The 22,034-nt window shown below is 48.7% G+C and overlaps 3 protein-coding genes across 5 annotated transcripts; all 3 read left to right on the top strand.

Annotated features, from left to right (window-relative positions):
- Positions 1-3,223: 3,223 nt before the first annotated feature.
- il11a (interleukin 11a) lies at positions 3,224-10,124 on the top strand. Its single transcript, XM_076970511.1, has 5 exons — positions 3,224-3,661; positions 4,477-4,637; positions 7,559-7,651; positions 7,945-8,106; positions 8,706-10,124. The coding sequence occupies exons 1-5, from the start codon at positions 3,655-3,657 to the stop codon at positions 8,877-8,879; spliced, it is 597 nt and encodes a 198-aa protein (XP_076826626.1). The 5' UTR covers positions 3,224-3,654; the 3' UTR covers positions 8,880-10,124.
- A 2,031-nt stretch (positions 10,125-12,155) lies between these two features.
- znf628 (zinc finger protein 628) lies at positions 12,156-18,712 on the top strand. The gene is made up of 7 exons (XM_076971382.1): positions 12,156-12,317; positions 13,036-13,568; positions 13,813-13,885; positions 14,077-15,195; positions 15,293-15,662; positions 15,940-16,094; positions 16,436-18,712. Exons 2-7 carry the CDS (start codon positions 13,186-13,188, stop codon positions 18,710-18,712), a joined length of 4,377 nt encoding a protein of 1,458 aa, XP_076827497.1. The 5' UTR covers positions 12,156-12,317; positions 13,036-13,185.
- Positions 18,713-19,539: 827 nt separating this feature from the next.
- On the top strand, positions 19,540-21,911 carry nat14 (N-acetyltransferase 14 (GCN5-related, putative)). Of its 3 annotated transcripts, none has more exons than XM_076970900.1 (3): positions 19,540-19,793; positions 20,413-20,520; positions 20,700-21,911. In XM_076970900.1, exons 2-3 carry the CDS (start codon positions 20,440-20,442, stop codon positions 21,474-21,476), a joined length of 858 nt encoding a protein of 285 aa, XP_076827015.1. In that variant the 5' UTR covers positions 19,540-19,793; positions 20,413-20,439; the 3' UTR covers positions 21,477-21,911. The 3 variants fall into 3 exon arrangements, with proteins under 3 accessions (XP_076827015.1, XP_076827014.1, XP_076827016.1); XM_076970899.1 differs by having other exon boundaries at positions 19,543-19,793; positions 20,392-20,520; XM_076970901.1 differs by lacking the exon at positions 19,540-19,793 and adding an exon at positions 19,807-20,186 and having other exon boundaries at positions 20,392-20,520.
- Positions 21,912-22,034: the final 123 nt, after the last annotated feature.

Raw genomic sequence — 22,034 nt, 5'->3', positions numbered from 1 at the left:
TGTGTGTGTACGTGTACATGTGCGTATAACACAACTCATAGTCTTACTCCTCCGTCTTGAGTTTTCAGTGATCCGTGATGTGACAGATCGAACATGCAGACCACACACACTTACACTCACACACCCACACACACACACACACACACTCCACCCTTCCACTAATGGATTATGGACCTAAACATACTCAGCCACCCAAGAGACCCCCATCAGGGTATACAGACTGGGAGAGAGGGAGGGAGGGAGAGAGAGAGAGAGTTCTGGAGTGACTAACTTCACTCTTTCTTTTATTCTTTTCCCAGCTGTGTCTTCAAACAGGCCTTTGATGTGGGGGAATTAAAGGAGTGAGTGTGTCAATATCTCCCTCCGTTCCTCCATCGTTCCTGCACACTCATCTGTTTCCCTCCCTCCATCTTCCCATGCCTGCTCACTTTCTTCTCTCTGCCTGACCCAACAAACCCAGAGTGTGACCTCTGCACCACACCCTGTGTGTGTGTGTGTGTGTGTGTGTGTGTGTGTGTGTGTGTGTGTGTGTGTGTGTGTGTGTGTGTGTGTGTGTGTGTGTGTGTGTGTGTGTGTGTGTCGGAGAGAGAAAGAGAGAGAGACAGTGTAGGAAATAACAATTGTATGTGAACTTTGTACACATATGTGTCTGAGTATGCGTCTTTAAAGTGTGCGTGTGTGTGTGTGTGTGTGTGTGTGTGTGTGTGTGTGTGTGTGTGTGTGTGTGTGTGTGCAAAATGGTCTATGCATTAAAATTATAATGGTCACTGATCATGCTGGATACATGTGTAATGTTGAATTAGCTCTCTTTCTTCCCCTTACACACTCTCTCTCTCACACACACCATCTCTCTGTCTCTCTCCCTCCCTCTCTCTCTCAGTCCCTTTCTCTCACTCTCCCTTTCTTATCCTCACTCCCTTACTCTCTCTCTCTCTCTCTCTCTCTCTCTCTCTCTCTCTCTCTCTCTCTCTCTCTCTCTCTCTCTCTCTCTCTCTCTCTCTCTGGAAACTCCTTGCTGCCTCTTGTGCCTCTTATGCTCTGCTTCATGTGAGTTAGTATTTCCAGGCCCGTGTGTTGATGTCTGTATATGCTAAATTAGCCCCCTTGCTCATTCTCCCTCTGCCTGTCTCTGCTCCCTCTGTCTTGTGGGATCACGGTTAATGTTTGTCTGCGTCTGTCTCCCTCTTACTACAGACCCTCCTGTACCACACCTCTCCCCTCACTCTTACTGTGCAATACCTACAGACCCACTACAGACCCTCCTGTACCACACCTCTCCCCTCACTCTTACTGTGCAATACCTACAGACCCACTACAGACCCTCCTGTACCACACCTCTCCCCTCACTCTTACTGTGCAATACCTACAGACCCACTACAGACCCTCCTGTACCACACCTCTCCCCTCACTCTTACTGTGCAATACCTACAGACCCACTACAGACCCTCCTGTATCACACCTCTCCCCTCACTCTTACTGTGCAATACCTACAGACCCACCACAGACCCACTACCGACCCACCACAGACCCTCCTGTACCACACCTCTCCTCTCACTCTTACTGTGCAATACCTACAGACCCACTACAGACCCTCCTGTACCACACCTCTCCCCTCACTGTTACTGTGCAATACCTACAGACCCACTACAGACCCACTACAGACCCTCCTGTACCACACCTCTCCCCTCACTGTTACTGTGCAATACCTACAGACCCACTACAGACCCACTACAGACCCTCCTGTACCACACCTCTCCCCTCACTCTTACTGTGCAATACCTACAGACCCACCACAGACCCACTACAGACCCACTACAGACCCTCCTGTACCACACCTCTCCCCTCACTCTTACTGTGCAATACCTACAGACCCACCACAGACCCACTACAGACCCACTACAGACCCTCCTGTACCACACCTCTCCCCTCACTCTTACTGTGCAATACCTACAGACCCACCACAGACCCACTACAGACCCACTACAGACCCTCCTGTACCACACCTCTCCCCTCACTCTTACTGTGCAATACCTACAGACCCACCACAGACCCACTACACACCCTCCTGTACCACACCTCTCCCCTCACTCTTACTGTGCAATACCTACAGACCCACCACAGACCCACTACACACCCTCCTGTACCACACCTCTCCCCTCACTCTTACTGTGCAATACCTACAGACCCACCACAGACCCACCACAGACCCACTACAGACCCACTACAGACCCTCCTGTACCACACCTCTCCCCTCACTCTTACTGTGCAATACCTACAGACCCACTACAGACCCTCCTGTACCACACCTCTCCCCTCACTGTTACTGTGCAATACCTACAGACCCACCACAGACCCACCACAGACCCACTACAGACCCACTACAGACCCTCCTGTACCACACCTCTCCCCTCACTCTTTCCCTCATTCTTTCCTTTGCTGTGGAGAGAACGACAGAGAGTGCCAGCAAAGGGGTAAAAGTGAAAATAAATACTGGAGTCTGCAAAAGGTGTGTATGCATGTGTGTGTGTGTGTGTGTGTGTGTGTGTGTGTGTGTGTGTGTGTGTGTGTGTGTGTGTGTGTGTGTGTGTGTGTGCGTGTGTGTGTGTGTGTGTGCATCTGTGTTTGCGTATGTGTGTGTGCACGTGTGCGCACTTGTGTATATATGTGTGTAAATGAGCTATTTTAAAGAACAGTAATGTTAACACATTAATTTATACCTTTAAGCCTACAACACCTATGTATTGTTAACCACAAGGTAAAGAGGGAGAGAGTGAGAAACAGAGGTTTATCCAAGGAGGGAGACTGGGCAGCACAGATTTACAGATATAAAATGAAACAATGGGCCTTTTAAATTTTTGTAATGATAAACAGAAAGGGGAAGAGATTTGGAAATGAAAAGATAGAGAGAGATTGGTATGATAGACAGGTCGGTTTGCGGGATGTATCAGAGGAAGAGAGATAGCGTCGAGAGAGATAGCGCGAGAGAAAGTGATATTGCCGGGGGAAAAAAATAAAAACAACGGAATTTTATTATTATTTTTTTAAATGGCGAAAGGAGACAGACAGCACCGGGGGGCGGGAGCAGCGCGAGCGCGGAGAAGGAGAGAGTGTGTGAGTGTGTTTTTATGAATGAAGCAGGGGTGACTCAGTGATGTGTCATACAGAACGTCTTTATAAAGGAAGTTTAAACAAGCCTAAACATTTCACTGCGCGAAAAATTAGACTTACACACACTCGCATCCCTCTCTCTCTGTGTCGCTCTCTCTCCACACCTCTCTGTGCCTCTCTACCCTGTCCATCCTTCCTCGTGTCTGCGCGTCTATTTTAGCCTATATGGTCAGTTTCTTATGGTCTGAAAGGAGAGATTAGAAACTTTTGGAGAAACGCCTGACCCGTTTGTTTCGTCTTTACGGACCAAGTAACCTCGCTAACTTATTCTGACACCGTTCATTCATCCTGTCGCTCATCCCTTCTCTGTAACCTCTTGTGTAATTCGGTGCTTCGCACGGACACTGGGGGAGAGAGAGAAGAATTTTGGAGCACGTGACAATAGCCGGAATTCCAATTATTTAATAATTTCCACACTATTTATTTATTTATCTCATAATTTATTTGAAACTTATTTATTTGTTTATTTCAAGGATCTGGACAAATATGAAATGTAAGTGTCAACGATGTTTTCTTCAAATTTACTTCATTTTCTTTAATGTTGATGCGTTGTTTCCATTTTGTGCCCTTATCGGACACTTGTTGCATTGACTTTGCCTCAGCATGGCACTGCTGTGGAACACGGTTTCTGTGTGTGTGTGTGTGTGTGTGTGTGTGTGTGTGTGTGTGTGTGTGTGCGTGTGTGTGTGCGTGCGTGTGTGTGTGTGTGCGTGCGTGTGTAGCTATGTTCACGACTTCATGACTTCCCCCGAAGGGTTTGAAGGAATGAGTGCGTAGGTATGTTCAGTCATTCAGTCTTAGGTTTGTCTTTTTCATTATTAGGCTACAAGATTGCTCGTGCTCAAAGTTTTGCGTGCGTTCGTGCATGTGTGTGTGTGGTGGGGGGGTGCGTGCGTGTGTCTGAATAAGCAAAGAAAGTTGACAGGATTTCCGCCCGAGGCTCTCGCGGTTAATTAATGAGAGGCATTTATCAAGTCGACAGTAATAAAGGATCATGTTTTATACGCTCATGGCGTAGAGCGGCGCTGCCTTCAACAGCGCCGAAACTCCAGAGGACTTGGCAATGACCATTTCCTTAAGTGTGATGCAACCGTGTTTTGTCTTTTTCTTTTTTTGATGGGATTAAAGGAATGTACCCAAGCTTAACCACCATACGTGTGGAAACATGGTCATGCTGTAACAGTGGCACATATTCAGGTGGATTTAAACCAGAGATGTTTGTAATCCGTTAAATGCGCGCGCGTCTTTGCCGTAACCGGTTCAAATGAGTGCCGATCAATTAATCCGATGTTTTCCTCTCTTCCGCAGTGCTGGTCGACTCCTCTTCTTCGCTGCTCTTCTCGGTCCTATTGGCTCAGCTGCCCATCTTCACGTCGGCGTTTCCCGCCCACCCGAGGCGGCCACATCCCGACTTTGACAAACTGACCAATCAGACGAGACACCTGCAGAAGTTGACTCACGACCTAATTGTAAGTTAGCTGATCAGTATGAATGAATTAAATGAGCAGTAATGCAACGTAGCTGAGCTGGGAACATTAACCTGCAACTGAAAAAAAAGTGAAAAAGTGCTGTGACAGCAAAGTGACTGAACTGTGTGGGGAATTCAGCTCTTCATCACTCAGACGGATGATGTTGAGAGGGTAATCACAAATTGGCCTCATTTAGTTTGTGGGATCTGGCGGAGCTACAGTTGTGTTTCTCTCTCTGTACATATACGCACACACACACACACATGTCTTTCAGCTCATCTGGTCGACATTAATCACGGCACGAGCAGCGATGGCATCTTGCGGTGGCTTTGAATGTGCGAGGCTGCAGATAAGGCTCACGTCTGGAGCCCTCTGTCAGGCTAAACTAACAGAGCACTGGCATCCAGCCCAGGACTGGCCGTGGTCCCGGGTTCAATTAGACCTCACCTACTTCAGTAGCGATCTTTAACGGCTCAACTGCTTCAGTCAGCGTCCTTTCTACACAGTCGGTTTCCTTCCCAGTGGCTTCTTGGGTTTGTTTTGAGACTGTTGGACATGTCAACGGCCAAGGCCTACGCCGAGGGGGTTTTGGTCTGATTTTGCATGGTTGCTAGGAGATCTAGGTTTGCAGCTGTGGGGATGGAGATGGGGTGAGGAACATGTAGCCCCCTCACCTGGCGAAGGTGAGCATCCCTAGGGCGTGCGTTGTCGGTGTTGCCATGGCTACTCCACATGCTCGGTCACAAGCACAAGTGAAGTGCAGCGTGGTTGTCTGTTCCAACAGGAAGGGGGGAGGTGGCAGAGCTCCGGTCTGATGGGCGTCCAGTCGTGATCCTTTACCGCTCGGCCCCCTGTCGCTGCTCGAGTGAAGGCTTTTCTAGGACGAGGCTGAGAGTGTGAGTCACAGCTTTGGGCCTCATCGATATTCAAAGATACGGCCTACGCCCGAGTTGCAGGGAACACACAGAATTCTGCAACACTGACCTTCGACCCCCACCCTAACCCCGCTCCACCCATGATGGTATCGGAAAAAGTCACTTTGCAAGCGGCTTTGAGAAGATTCACAGGTTGTGTCGCATGAGGTGTTGCCAGTGATGCCAGCCGTGCCGATGCCAGCCGTGCCGATGCCAGCCGCGCTGATGTGCTGTGTGCGTAAAGGGAGGGAAAGCGGCGAGCATGTTGTCTGCTCCGAGCCTGCGCTGCCGGGCCGCGTGTGCGCCAGATGTGAGGGCAGATCGTTATCAAAGACCCCACCTGTGACCCCACCCCCCACCTTGGGCCTACTTTCAAAAGCAGCTTGTTGTTGGCTTCTGTTTTTTTTCCTTCGTTAGCATTTATTTTGGTTCCTTTTCTCCTTGTGCGTTTTTTTTTTCCTCTTTACCACTTTACAGGGGTCAAGAGTAGGAAAGAAAAATAGGTGGGAGGGAGATGGAAAGTCCCCCCAAGAAAGCAATAAAACGGCTGCCACTGGCTGCAGCTGCACGCAGGGAGCCCGCGTGCGCTAGGCGTGTTTACCCGGGCCGCGGCTGGCCGGCCGGGCTGTGTGCGTGGCGTGTGTTGTAAATAGTTGTGGCCTGTGTAGGTGTGGGACTGCTTGTTTGGCTTTCGGTCGTCACAGCAAAGTGTTCTGATAGAAATCAGGTCGATTTATCACATTCCTGAATTTGCATTCAGGAAGGCTGGGGATGGGGGAGGGGCAAGAGTCTGTGGCGTGAGGTCAGGAGTGTGTGTGTGTGTGTGTGTGTTCATGTGTGTATGTGTGTTTTGGGTGGAGGGTTAATGAGGTATGAGACAAATACCTGGGGAGATAACGAGATCACAGAACATTACGGATGAAGTACAGAGCTAGGTGTGTTTGCACGTGTGAGAGTGTGTGTGAGAGTGTGTGTGAGGAAAGGTGTGTGTCTAGGAGACTACAAAGATCCAGCGAGATGAAAATCAGACATGGTCAGAGCAGGAGTGAAGCAGTGGACACAGTGTGTGGAGTGGTTTCACCACTGAGGAGAGGGTAAACAAGGGAATGAAGGGATGCGAAAAGCAGGCAGGCTTGCAAAACAACAACACGGCAAGGAAACAACAACGAGACATTGGTTAAGTGGGGAAGCTGGCCTCATCACGCTGCTTGCTGAGTGGCTCGTGTTGTTGTTTTTTTCACCAGATGATGCCTTGATGACGCACCGCCTGAAATACACCTGTCACCTAATCAGCACTACTCTTAATGCATAAACAATGTGCCTCTTAGCCCTAATATGTTTTTCTACCATTAGCGGAGCATTACAGAATGAGTGGGATTCAGACATTGTTGATGCCCTCCGAGCACATTAACGAACGTGAGCGGAAAAGTTTATACAATGAGCAACCAGCACTTAGGATCGTCACACCTGCCCAACAGACTCGCCTGTAAATGTTTCTGTCTCCCTCTAGTGGTGGGAACGGAAACGGCACGTGCCAGGGCTGTACGTCATTGTGCCTTTTTTTAGCACCGACCCGGGAGTTTCCCCACATCCCAGTGTTGTCTGCTCCGCTCCAAGCTCCTTACTCACTGCACATCACTGTTATTCTTCCTCTAGAAAACATCCTGTGGCTTCAGGTCACCAACTTTTATTGTGGACATTGAGAGGTTGCACCGGGGTGAAGTCCCGGTGACTGCAGCCCACTGTAATTCTGTGGTATTGGTAGAGGAGGCCCACTGCTACTGGTTCAAGAGCACCGAACTCAGGCTGCTAACTTTAGCGACCGGGCCATTAGGCTGTTGTTGGACAAGAACTCCGAAGCAGTCTCTAGCCATGGGAAATTTTGTGCAGGGGCATGACGTTGCTTTTGTGGACAGCGTTCACCCTTTGTGAACGTTTCTTATAATTGCGTAGCCCTGTCGTCTGTTTACTGAGGCCCTTTTCTCTCCTGTTTGCCCTCTCTTCCAGAACGACCACGAGTTCGACACAGCCATCGACCACCACAGGTTCAAGTCGCTTCCGGCCATTAGCAGCAGAGCCAATGACCTCAGCGCGCTGGAGGTGCGTGTCTCAGGCGGCGTCAGACTGCCCAGCTCGCTGTTTGTTGCTCTGTCTGTCTGCTGCGTGGTCTATGAGTCGCTCTCTTTTACATGGGCCCCTGGAGGCAGCTGCTTTATAATAAAGTTACAGCCATTGGCTATTTGTCCCCGCTTATTCAACATATTTCCATGTTGCCACTTCAAATGCCACTGAATGCGGCAATGACATATGTAATTATAAATGTCAGAATCCCGTAGTTTGGTTCTAGTTTGGTGTGAACCTCCTTCTCCTCCCCAACCTTCTCCCTCCTCCAGCTCAAGCCGACCCTGTCGCAGCTCCATGCTGACCTCAAGTCCTTCGAGCACCACTTTGAGTGGCTGAACAGAGTGACACGGAAGCACCACCACTCCTCTGCGCCAAAGCTCGGAGAGATGATCTCGCACATTAAGAGCCTGATCAACTCGCTGCAGCGTCAGGTAACCGCAGGCCGGAGCATGCAATCCGTACCACTCTAGACGCACCACTGCCGTGAAGGATTACTGCCATTCCATGAACTCATCTGTGTTTATGACAGTGAAATGAAGACAGCAGAGTAAATATACTCGATGATTTAAATACCTCAGCAGGAGTCATCTTAAGGTTATAATAATAATAATAATAATAGACCAGTAATAAATACAATGTAAAAAGATATAAAAGGATATTAATAGAATAGGAAAAGAATAAACCCTGTATAAAAACAGGATGCTAATGTTAACCATGAATTAGAGGCTAATTAAAACCGGCACAGAACAAGTACATCTATAATGCTTTCAAACATGTCTAGACTGTCAAGAGCCATCAGGTCACTGGGAATGGACACCCATATGGGTATGACCAGTGTATTACTATGGGGAGACCTACAAGCTCTTGTCAGAACATGACAAGAGAACCAGTGCACTGAGGCACAAAGGGAAGAGACTATGAAGGCATTTGAAAAATCTTCAAATCAATGAGACAGACTGACTATTTTGGGAATAAACAAAGTGGTTGGTTTCCTGTGCTCTGACGTTCCTCTGTCCTTCCTCTTCTTCAGATGGTGCGATTGGAAGCCCCTCGGATCTCCGTACCTTCTCCTTCTCTCCCTCCCCACCCCTCCTTCCACTGGGAGATGGATCAGTCTTCGCAGGAGCTCCTGCAGAGGTTCAGGCTTTTCTGTGACTGGGCAGCGCGAGCACTGCTTAGCCTCAAGTCCAAGATGCAAGCGTGAGAGCCCTGTGTTAGCCCTGCAGCCAAACGCTCTTGATCACACACTACAGCCGTCCCTCCGTCCCACTGCCAACCACCCTATAAGGCTACACTGCCTGTGGCGTATGTGAGACGATCAGATGGCGCTGGCATGGCTGTCACTGACACACTGCAAAAGCAGTGCTATCGTGAGAACTCCACCTGCATGGCATGGTTGAACTCCAAGAACTCCACCCACATCAGTGTCAGATCTAACTACAGCAGCGCCTACTGCATTACAACCAACAGTCTTGACTCGAATGGGCCACATTATTTGATCTGAAACCTTCCTCTCCTCATTCATATTTTTTTCATTCAACCTGTTTGTTATTTATGTATTTATTTATTTATTGAGCAGTTATTTAGTTATTTATTTGGTATCATTATTTATTTGATTCTTGGGGGGAAAAGGTCATCGTATTTTCCCATTTTATAAAGTAAAATAAGTAAACTGTACTGTTTTTATTTTCTCCTCCCTCTCTCCCTCTCTCCCTCGCTTCCAGAGGACATCTTCATGTTAATAAGCCTCCGGTTTTAATGAATTGCCGTTTTCTTTTCCACCAGGAGACATGTGTTCACATTTTTTTTTACCCAGGTTTCAAAGGTTTGCCACTAGATGTAGCAATATTGCTGGGCATGTAAGGTGTGTGTCAGCACCCAGTGACAAAGTTGCAAACAGAGGGAAGTGTCGCACAGCACTGGCCTGGGCCTCAGGTGACACTTCTTCTGTCTGTTGTTCTACTCTTTTGCACAGGATGTTTGAGTTTGTGTTTCTGAGTAATCTAATTGAGAAGCTGTGCTTTGAGGGGAAACCTGTTGAGTCACATTAAATGAGAATAAAAAGCCAACCCATGCCTTAAAATACTATGTATTGAGATATTGTGATACTTTGGTCATGTACAGATGTACATACTGCCCGAATGTAAATCGTTGTGTATAGCACAAATATGCATTGTATTACAGTTTTCTTTGATGTAAGGCCCCATGATCTGGCAAGTCTATCTTTATTAATGTGTCACAATATCAACATTATTCTGTTTTATGTTGTTTTCCCTTTTTCTTTAATATTTTGATACACTATGTACTATTTATTATGTTTTTCATGTTATTTATTTTTTACTCAACAGAAGCAAGTCTTCTGTCATTTTTTATACTTTTATACTACTTCTAATCAGGCATTATTATCTCTACTGAAAATATTACAATTTTCAAATACAAATTTGACACACATGCTGTAAGTCATATTTAAGTCATGACTTTCTAATACAAAGTTGTAAAAGATACAATAAAGAAATTAAAACAAACTCAATACTGATCAGTTTTTTTAGTTAAGAAGCTAATAATAAAATATAGCCGCAAGCGGCAATTGCGGGTTCACACACGAAAAAGGCAAAAAAGCCCAAAAAGTTGGCAAAATGATTCAGATCAGAAGTAAATCACATGCTGTGATTAGCTTTGTGTGTATGTGTGTTTGTGTGTTTTTTGATTTAAGCAGTACATTTTGGCTTGATCCAAGGAATGCAACAGAAGTAGAATTTTGTTTCTAGGCCCTACAGTGTGAAAGAAATTGGAAAATAAAAGTGAAAAGAAGCTGTTTGGGTTTGGCCAGTGTGTGCTCTACAGATAGTGTGTGATGACATCTGCATGTGTCAGAAAGGGAGACACAGAAACAGCACATCTGGCTAGGGCTGCATCTATGTGAACAATATAGGAAGGCCTGCATGTGTCTATACATGATTGGGACTGTATATTACGGACAGAGAGAGATTGAGGGAGCCAGAGACTATGCTTTGTTAATTCACTCCTTGCACACTTTGCACGCCTAACATGACTGTCTGTGTATTCAAAGTATGAATGTGGACTGACATAACTGATATTACTGACATAACTGGCATGACTGTAATGATTTGATGATTTGACTGACATGACTTATATGACTGACATGACTGACATGACTGGACTGAAATGATTGGCATGACACGACTTACATGACTGGCAGAACACGACTGACATGACTGGCATGACTGACATGACTGATATAAACTGACATGACTGGACTGACTGACATATACTATACATATATAAATATGCATACAAACTATACATACATTTAGGTAGAAGTGTGTGTGTGTGTGTGTATGTTTGTGGTAGTGTATGTTCTGACAATCAGATTAAGCAAATAAAGTCACCCAATGTCAATTGTCTTGAATCTCAAGAAGATATGCAGGGGCCCATGGGCCATATAGGGTATGAGCATTGTTTAGAGTAAATAATTAACTAATGGTTTCTGAGAAACAGTTTTTCCCATGTTATAGCGCCCCCTATTGGACAATCGTGGCCAGCTTTGAACTATGACCTCGGAGTCATGTGCCCTAACAACTGTTAAAATTTTATGAAGATCGGTCAAAGCGTTGCTGAGATATGGCTGTTTAAGTAAATTTGGCCACGCCTTGGAGCTATTGATTGACATGTGACAACCAGACTGTATGCAAATCTCAAAATGTTTTTAAGCAACTTTGATAATGAGATTCTCCTGAATATTTTGACACCAAGGCTGTGGTGATCCGATGAAAAACCAGGGACTAGTACAAAAAAGTAGGTTTTGCATATTATGCAAATTAGCAAAAAATCTAAGTAGGCGGAGCTTAATGGTTCTTGAGGCTTTTTTGTTTGGCTTGAGCCAAGGAATCCATTAGAAGTTGAATTTTGTTTCTAGGCCCTACGGTTTGGGAGATATGGACCAAAAAGCAAAATGGTGCGCTATAGCGCCACCATCAGGCCAATGTGGGTCTCTGTGCTTTAGCACGGTCTCGCAAAGAGACTACACCATTCTGCCAAGTTTGGTGTCTCTGGGCCTTACGGTCTAGGCTGCAGTATGCGTTTTATCAGTAGAAAAATAATAATAAGAAAGAAAGAAAAAACCCGACAATAACAATAGGTTTCCCACACTGTGTGTGTGAACCCTAAAAACTATACGTGTTAAGAACAATTTTCTGTAGATCCACATTGGTGGATAACACCGTTACTTCTTAGTGAGAGCCTCACTTTCAGGCGTTTAGGCCTAGTTCACAATAACTACATTACCCAGAAGCACTGGCACGAAGACTAATATGGAAGTGTTTAGTTTTACTTATGTGCGAGTCCATTTGCTCTAAAATTTAAATGAGACTTGCAGATTAGCGAATTTTTAAGTTTGTTGATAATTTTAACGCTATTTTAGGAGCAATTTATCAATGTTGATATTGTCCACCAATGGCACGAACGGACCGGAGAGAAGAAAGAACCAATAGCCATAATCGTTACTGAGAGGCGGAAGCAGGCGGGTGACTGTTGGTTAGTTTGTGCTCGAGATTATTGTTAAGGTTGTATGGACTATCACTGCGGACTTCAACCCCGTTTCAGTACATCAAAATCATCCGTTGTAAGTTATCTAATAATCACAGGCGAGTAATATACGCATTGTATATATGCATACATTGCGAAACATATTGTGAAGCTTTAGTAACCAAGACGGGGAATGAGATGGATTCGAGAAGGCCGGCTCGTGACTGGACAAATAAATACACAAATCGTCGATAAAATAAGCAAATGTTGATTTATACACTAACGTGAGGGTGAGTGCTATCCTGATATTAACCCGTTTTTTTCTTAATCTTTTGTTTTAATTTCCCCGAGACAACACAGCAGGGACACGGATATGGGAGGGAGGCGAAGAGGCATAAAGGGGGAGGAGTGGGGGGCTTTAAAGGGGAAGGTTGATCAATAATTAGCCGAGACTTCCACATGTGATGACAGGCTTGACTGCGCTGCGAGCTCTTACAGGTGTATGGAAGTGCCGTGCCTGTCATTACCTATAGGCAGTTCTTAATTTATTTACGTTTTGAGACTTTCAAGAGGGGCAAAATGAAAACTGCTACTTTCAAATTTAATTCCAGGATGAATTCAATACAGGTTAAACGCATTCTGATTATACTTAGGCTAAACACGTATGTCATGAATTTATTATACAACTATGTCATGAATTTGGTGGAGGACTGAACATGCCCTCTTCTTCATTAGCATTTTGCTGATATGCATGGACGTGGGTCTGGTAACAAGTGAAAAAGGCACATATCCCATTTCAGCCCTGTCTCCCACAGCCTGGAAGTCCAATTGAGAAGATCCCTTAGGGTCCGTCACCAGACTCCACCAAACGTTCCGCAATGGGTGTCATGTGGTGATCGGCGAGACAGTTAAGACCCACCACAACCCAACCTGTCCGTGGCTCTCTCCTCCGCCGTGGGGGAACAATGGCCAACACTGTTGCTACCTTGGTAGTTCAGACGCCGCTCCTTCCCACACAACCTCCGTCCTCTCTGTCCCCTTTCCCCTCACTGCTCACCCCAGTGGATGGAGATGGTGACGATGATGGAGAGAAGGCCGGGGAAGAAGAGAAAGAGCCCGAGGCGGTCGTGCTTGCAGGCGTTGAGATGGTGACGTCGTCGTCGTCACCGGGGACGACAACGGCCCAGAATCCCGAGCACCCCTTCCAGTGCCTGGACTGTGGAAAGAGTTTTAAGTGGTCTTCCAGGTTGGCGCATCATCAGCGTAGCCATAACAACGAGAGGCCATACCGCTGTAACCTCTGCCCCAAGGCCTTCAAGGGCTCGTCTGCCCTGCTCTACCACCAGAGGTGATATAGTTGGCTCAAATAAAAAAATAATAATAGAAATAGTAATGTGAATAATTAATAATCCATTTATTTATTGTGGTAAGATATTGTGATTCTTGCTGTTTCTTATTCACATAGACAAATGTTGCTAGTACATGTCCACATTCACCTTGTTCACCATAACCACATGCATGTTGTTGGCATTACAAACAGTGGAATATCAGTGGCAGGGTTTCCTGTATGTGCGTGTGTGTTTTTATTGTAGATCCCATTCGGGAGAGAAGCCCTATAAGTGTGAGGACTGTGGCAAAGCATTTAAGCGCTCTTCTCTATTGCAGGTGAACCATGTAATGGAGATGTAATGTTATGTTTGTAGCTATAATTGATTGTTAATTGTATCTAAAATAATAACATTATTTCCTTATAACAGTACCTTAGTAATGGCACTCTCAGACACGCAGATGTGCTTTTATTGTGCTGTGATTGGTTGATTTGGGATCACTCCCCATCCTCTTGATTCTATGGCTAGGTCCATCGCAGTGTTCACACGGGCTTGCGCACTTTCCAGTGCCCCTACTGCCCCCTGACCTTCAAGTGGAGCTCACACTACCAGTACCACCTGCGGCAGCACACGGGCGAGTGCCCCTACCCGTGCGACAGCTGCCCCAAGGCCTTCAAGAACTCCAGCAGCCTGAGGCGGCATAAGAACGTGCACCTGGGCGTCAAGCCCTACGTGTGTGTGGTGTGCAGCAAGGCCTTCAGCCAGTCCACCAACCTCAGGCAACACATGCGCATCCACACGGGCGAGCGGCCGTACGTGTGCGGCGAGTGCGGCCGCAGCTTCACGCACTCCTCCAACCTGGCGCTTCACCGCAACTCCCACGTGGAAGGCAAAGCCAAGGGCGGGGCCAAGGCGGGGAAGGCGGGGCCTCAGACAAACGTGGAGGTGGTGCTGGAGGGAGCCACGTCGGACGACTTGCGGGCGGTGGGGATGAGCATTTCGGACATGGTGGGCCTCGTGGGGGGCCAGGAGGGTGGGGTGGGGCGGGTCTTCCTGTCGCACAACATGCCCTCGTCCGCTGCGGTGTCGTCGTCCGATGCCGGTTCGGATGTGCTGACGCTGACGCCCACCTCCGCCACGGTGGGAGGCTCGGAGCACTTGCAGGTGAGCGTGGACGAGGGAGAGGACACGGGGGCAAACGTGCTGCTCTACAGCTGCGGCAGCTGCAACCAGACTTTCGGGACCCAGACGCACCTGGAGCAGCATCAGGCCCTGCATCTGGATGGCTTGGGGGACGGGGGCGGAGACAACACGGGGGGCGGCGTCGAGTCCCGAGGGGACGGCGGTTCGCTGGTTGGAACGGCTCCCTTGTTGGCCGACTTTGAGGAAGTGGTGGAGACGACGGCGGTGTCCGAGAGTGCCCAGGGGGCGGAGCTGCTTGGTTTGGGCGGGATCGGGGGCGGGATCGGGGGCGGGGCCGGGCAGGTTCAGTATGACCTGCTCCACAGCTTCACCAGCTCCGTGGTCCAGATGCCCTCCGACGCCTCCAGGGTGGGCGACGTCGGGAGGGCAGGCACCTCGTCCGAATGTGCCTACTGCGGCAAGAGCTTCAAGAGCAGCAACTCTCTGAGCAGACACGTGGCACAGGTGGGTGGAACGAGGGGGGGGGTGTGTGTGGTGGGGAAGCAACGCATGATTGTCGAGGCCTTTGCGAGTAACTCCCTCTCTCACGCTGTCCACCCAGGCGCACCCTCTGGCCCTGTCCCAGCCTCACGCGCGATCCCAGTTCAGCTGCTCGGCGTGCGACCGCTCCTTCCCGCTGCTGTCCTCGCTGCTCACGCACCAGCTCTCGCACACCGAGGAGCAGCGGCTGCTGGCCGAGGCCGAGGCCGAGATCGTGTGCCCTCCCTCGCTGGCTCTCTCGCTGCCCCTGCCCTCCTCGCCCTCCTCGCCCTCCGCCAAGCGAGACGGCGAGGAGGGCGAGAGGGAGATTCACGTCAGCCTCATCGCCGTGCCGGAAGAGGGTGAGAGGCAGCTGACTAAGCCGGCCTCCAGGGCATCGGGGAAGGCGGGAAGGAGAGGAGGCGGGAACAAGAGCGCTGCAGCCAATAACGGTGAGGAATTAATTGAGCGAGCCTGATGACATCACTGATTGTCCCCATACAGTCCACTAGAGTGAATCTTACAGGTTCTGGGAAATGGTTTGACTGGCTGCAGTAATTACCACCATGATAGTAATGTTGTGTCATTCATGAGATGAAAATGACCTGCATCTAAAAGCAGACTTTTTCCAGGCCATATTGTCACATAAATTCTGGGAGTAGACAGTAGTGATTTCCCGGATCTTTTTCCTGCCCGGGTGTGTCATATCTGCGCTTCACGTCCTCACAGAGAGGCCGTACCGCTGTTCCGAGTGCGGGAAGTCGTTTAAGGGCTCGTCTGGACTGCGCTACCACATGAGAGACCACACTGGAGAGAGGCCGTACCGCTGCACAGAGTGTGGGAAGAGCTTCAAGAGGTCGTCTCTGCTGTCCATACATCAGCGGGTAAGGACGCGTTACTGGAATGACGATTTACAAGTAAATCAAGCGTTGTGGCCATATCTCTCACCTTGTCTCCCACATATCTGGGCTGCCAGCATTGTTCATTGTACCAATTATACCTTTTGCAGTACTGATGAAACACAAGGCACCCAGATGTGGATGTTTCGCATGTCACATCACATGACAAAGGATGTTTTTAATTGTGTCATGAAGGGTTTGCCCATGTGTTTTAAAATATCACAAAGCTCACCGCAGTCACATTAGGTAGCAACATGATCCCAACATGCTCAGCAAGTTCGTATAAAGCCAGAATTCAAGAGTTGAGTGTCTCTTCCCCTGACCAGGTGCACACAGGCGTGCGTGCCTTCCAGTGCCCCTACTGCTCCCTGACCTTCAAGTGGAGCTCGCACTACCAGTACCACCTGCGGCAGCACACGGGCGAGCGGCCCTACGTGTGCCAGGAGTGCGGCAAGTCCTTCAAGAACACCAGCTGCCTGCGGAGGCACAGCCAGCTGCACTCGGGCCTGCGTCCGCACGCCTGCTCCGTGTGCGGGAAGGCCTTCTCGCAGACGTCCAACCTGAAGCAGCACGAGCGCACGCACTCGGGCGAGCGGCCCTTCCAGTGCGCGCAGTGCCACAAGAGCTTCACGCACTCGTCCAACCTGCAGCTGCACCTGCGCACGCACTCCTCACGCAAGGACTTCAAGTGCCAGCACTGCGGCAAGGAGTTCGTCATGCACTCCTACCTGCAGAGGCACCTGCGCACGCACGGGGGCGCCGGGGGAGGGCCGGCGTGCGCCAGGGAGGCGGGGAAAGCGGCGAAGGGCGGGGGCGCAGGGGAGGGCGGGGGCACGACGGTGGAGGCGACGCCCGCTTCTCTCGGTCTGAACGTGGGCGCGGCCGGCGGGCTCGGCTCGCTGTTCCCGGCCGACGGCAGTTCCACGCTTATCCTTTCCCCGCCAAACTTGGACATTCCCCCAAACACGTCACAGAATTATTTCATGATTCAGACGCCCATGGGGCTGCAGCTGATCCCACTGTCCAATCCTACGCCCACGCAGCCGGCCCCACCCCCTCCTCCACCACCTCCTCCTCCACCACCACCACAGCCACCTTCTCAAAACTTCCTGCTTCTTCAGTGCCAGTCCACCAACGGGAACCAGCCAAGCCTGATACTAGTCCCCACTGCACCCAATGCAAACACCAGAACCGCCCCCTCAGCTCCACAGCCCCTCCCCCTGGTGCAGACCATACCTGCCCTGTCTCAGGTTTTGACGCCACCTCAAACCCAGATCTCACCATTTCAGCCGCTCCAGACTCAGCAGAGGTTTATTCTGACAAACAATAATGCACCTCTCATCACAGCACCAGCCCAAAATACAGCAGCCATTACAAGACCCATTTTAGGAACACTTGGTTGTACCAGAAACACTAGAACCAGACGTGGGCGCAAACCCAAGGCCGGGACCCAGAAATCTAGTTCAGTGGTACAGACCACACCTGCACCAGCATCTCAAGCGTCCATTACGTCTACGGCAACCGCAGCTATGGCTCCTGTTGCTCCCTCAACTGCTGTCTCCCAGCAACGTAATGTTCAGGTTTCAACATCAGTACCAGCTCTGAGTTCAAACGCAGTGCCTGTCGCTCCCTCTGTCCCTACCACAGTCACCATATCAGCAGTGACCCCGTCGGCCACTTCAGCAAACAGCCCTTGTGCCTCAGTCGGCGGCTCGCTCAACGAGCCCGTCGAAGACAAACTTCCTAATCCGCTCTCAGGGGAGCGCTTTGTCCTCTGCTTCGAGAAGGAGACGGAGGAAAGAGACCAAGGGCGGGGCATGGAGGTGAAGGTGGAGATGGAGGGAGGGGTGGAGGGAGGGAGGTCCTACGTGCTGCAGTTCGAAGGAGAGGGCGAACAGGGGGGAGGAGGGAGTGGCGAGGGCGGGGAAAAGTCCTACGTTCTTCGGTTTCAGGCGGAGGGCGAGGGCGAAGGAGACGGCGGCAAGGACAAAATGGTTTCCCTCAACTTGCTCCAGGACTGGGGTGGGGAGCGAGACTGTGAAAGGATGGAAGGGATTGATGGAGATGTTGGAGTAGAGGAGAAATCATTTGTCCTTCACTTCCAAACTGAGCCTCAGAGTGACGAAGAAATCCAGCCAAACGTTGGCTACAGTGAAGGCCAAAGTGAAGACCTCGGCCTGTCCTGCCATCCTGCCCAAGCCTTGATGCCTCTTGGTGGACAGGAGGTTGTATTTGAGCTGGGCAATGAGGCCAAGATGGATGGGGACACAGGTAGTGGGGAAAGAGTTCAAATGATTGCACTGATAGAAGGTGAGGGGGGCCGATCTGAAAGTGGGGACCGTTTTGCTAATCCAGAGGGAGTGATTGGGTCAGGAGCGGGGCAGATGGAGGGTATCTTTCAGTTAGAGGGAGGAGAAGGTATCGTCATTATTGAAGTCAGCACTAGTAGTTTGAGAGAAGGAACAGAAGGAGGTGTTTCTTTAGGATTAAGGAACGTGGAAAAAGAAGTTATCGCAGCACAAGAAGTGATGTCAGATGAGCAGAAGGTACTGGAAACGGAGAACAGACTCTCTTCAGCTGGCGTGAACGGGACTGAAGACTGAGCTCAGAACAAATAACCCGGTTGTATTGCTTTAACATGGAAGACATATTTGTCCTACTAACTATCACACACTACTTCACTCAGATCTACCAGTGACATGTGTCTCTGTTAACACACCATGGATCTCCCATGATCCTGGTGACTAACTGAACCTAAAACAGTTACTCTGCACTGTGATTTTCAGCTAACAGGAGTATGAACTTTAGCGCAGAGGAACAGTGCTGTATAGAATGTGGTGTCAGATGCATAATGAAATTATGTAAACTATTAGTGCAATCGTTGAAATTTTTTTAAAGATTTTTTATTTTTCTCGTTGTCCTCTTCAGTGCCGTTGGGGTGTTTAGGGCAATCAAGAGAAGGACTGCATTATCCCATATGAGATTGCAGTTGCTCACCTGGCCCCTAGGGGGAGCTGTTTTACAGACCACAAACGGCAGATATAACCCTAATTAAAATAATTAACTGACTGAAATACCTACTGCTCTTCTAAACAGCGCGGTGAACTGAAAATGAACAGCCATTTCACAACTTTGGACAACTTTAAACTAATATACTGTCATGTTGACAGTGGTTGTGTAAGATAAACATGAATTGTGAATATGTCTATATTGTTTGGTTTCACTATAACTGTTGATATTACGATATGATAATGTTAAATAAAAAACCGTTGGTAATGTATTTTTAGTTGTATTGTAATTCTCAAACCTTTTTGTGTCCTGGTATTAAAACAAAGCTTGACGCTTGGGAAAATAATTGACTTAATTACGCTTCTTTCATTTTCTAATGTTTGTTTAATCTTTTAATTTTTAATCTGCTTGGGTAAGTATGGGCGGTGGATGACTTAGGCCTAGGATAGGGCTGTATTTGACGGTCAGGTCACGAAATCTTCAGCTAACGTTTCGCTACGCACCGTTTGCGTTGCTTGGTATTCATGAAAGAAGTTAGGCTAAAATGCGCTTGCAGATAACCGGTCACAGCGCAAATCCTCACGCTCAAACACGCCATAAAATTAGGTTGAGATGAGAGTTTGCGAGCGCTCCCCACGTTTGGAAATCCATTGACCTTTTAATCTTTGTTCGAAGGTAAGTAGGTCAAACATTGGCCCGATACATTATAGCATCTGGGTTTAAACAGCCGGCGTTTACCATATAAGGCTGAAAACGTCTCTTTCGGAAGCGGCTGCGAGCTAATTGTAGACTAGACTAAACCACGTTCCGAAACCTGGCATCCTTAAAAGCTTTTTATAAAAAGACGCGGCACTACAGCACTTAAGCTTTGTAGATGCTGGAGTAGTAAAGAGAATGATATACGAGGCGCAATAGATCAGCATTTCATGTCAAAAAGCTTAAGACGGCATTCACTGCATTGCGCATGCTCATCCAGAACATTCAGTTACAGAACTACAGTCCCTCAGTTTGAAATGACAGACTGATGTGTCGACTGATAATCATACTAGATGTCCAGAGATTTTGAAGGTGGTAATTTATACTGACAATCTTATTGAATTTTATTAGTATTGCTAACAACACGATAGTCTACCGAATTTAGAGTCGACTGTTGAAATCGTAGTACTCCTAGCGTTAACACATCTATACATTTTATGCATTAACATGTGCAAGTGGCCAAATTCCTTGTCAGTTTATTGTACGTTTCAGGTGTAATCTTAATTCCCATTTTCAGCATTGTTTACGGTCTGCTTAGGATCGCTACCGTAAATCGAAGGTAAAGATGGTGAGGTTGGATCTGGGAAATGTAGTTCTTCGGCGGATGAACGAGGGGGACATCGAGGCCGTAAAAGCCCTCATCAAGGTGCGCATTTTCCTCTTCGAGCCTTCACGTCGAAGATTCATTTGGCTTCGTTTAAAAGTTGATATTATACATGATAAAGAAGATTCTTGTCTTCGTTAATCTCCATGCATTTCTCTCACGCTGTCAAAATTCTAACCCCTGCATTCTTTAATCACTTCCTACATGCCCTGTCTGTGCAGGAGGGATGTGAAGGCACAGAGAACCGTCTCATCCTGCATCTCCTCACCCGTCCGCTGGCTCTGCTCATCCTGGCCGTGTTGTCTTCCGCGCTGCGCTTTGTGGTGCACTCCTTCATTGTGGCTCTGCTCATCCCCGTCTTCCTCGTCATCATCTACCTCAAGCTCACCATTCCACGCTCTACAGGTATCCTGGGCTCCAGCAGGACCTACTGGGACTATCTAGGAAGCAGCTTCGGCGCCGAGGCCGAGCCTGAACTGTCCAACCCGCATTCTGCTCGGGCCAAGCTCGTGGTCAGCCCGGAGAAGACCAAGCGGCGCAAGAAGGCCCAGGAGAAGACCAAAGGGGCGGAGAAAGGGCAGACCAGGGAGCGGGCGGACGAACGCGAGCTGCGCGAGAGGGCGCGCGTGGCGGGTGAGGTGTGGGTGGCGGACAGCGAGGGCGAGGTGCTCGGCTGCGTGGCCCGGGACGGGTGGAGCCGTGACGGTGTGTTCCGCATCTGCAGACTGGTGGTGCAGAGTTGGTACCGGCAAGAAGGTCTTGGTAGGCTACTGGTGGAGAGCCTGGAGGCCAGGGCCAGGAAGGGGGGGACACACCGGGTGTACGCCCACGTCCCCTTTCCCTCCAAAGTTGGGGAAGCGTTCTTCAGGAGGCTGGGCTACCGACTGCAGGGGGAGACCGCAGGGCTTCAGGCTGAGGAGGAAGAGGAGGATTATGAAGCACCAGAGAAAGGCTGGATGGGGTTCCCGCTGACGAAGGTGTTTGTTAAAGACCTGTGAGCGTGGGGGCAACGTGTGGGATGTTTACCGTATACCATCAAGGGCAGAACTTTGAGGTCTTGCTTTGTGCTGAAGGCATTTTGAAACTTCATAAAGAAATCTTGAAATTGCATATTCATCTCAGTAGAAGAAACCATGTATGCAGTTTCATTCTGAAGTCTGTGTGGTAAATACATTACTAATTAAATGAAAGGGCCATGACCACCAATCATTTATGTAGAAAACACAAAAGGAGAGCACGACACCGAAGCAGCCTCGTCATCCAATGCCCGTGTATTTAATTATTCATTTTTATTTATTTATTGTGTGGTGTTTTTATGTTTGCACATTTTCCTCCCGTCTCTTCGGTTTGTTGTGACTGATGTCATTGTGAAGCTACTGGACTCTGTCGTTCCTTTGTTTGGAAAATACACTAATAAATCTTGTCAGAGTGCATTTATGCACATGTTGGTTTTTAATTGTGTTGCGCTTCAAGTCATCAAGATGGTTTCGGTCTGAAGGAGCAAACAGACCTGTGAAGCATCTTGAACATGAAAATTACTCCGACATGCTGGTGCT

The sequence above is a fragment of the Brachyhypopomus gauderio genome, chromosome 13 (genome assembly GCF_052324685.1).
Source record: "Brachyhypopomus gauderio isolate BG-103 chromosome 13, BGAUD_0.2, whole genome shotgun sequence".
Taxonomy (NCBI): domain Eukaryota; kingdom Metazoa; phylum Chordata; class Actinopteri; order Gymnotiformes; family Hypopomidae; genus Brachyhypopomus; species Brachyhypopomus gauderio.
This window is presented reverse-complemented; position numbering and strand designations above follow the sequence as displayed.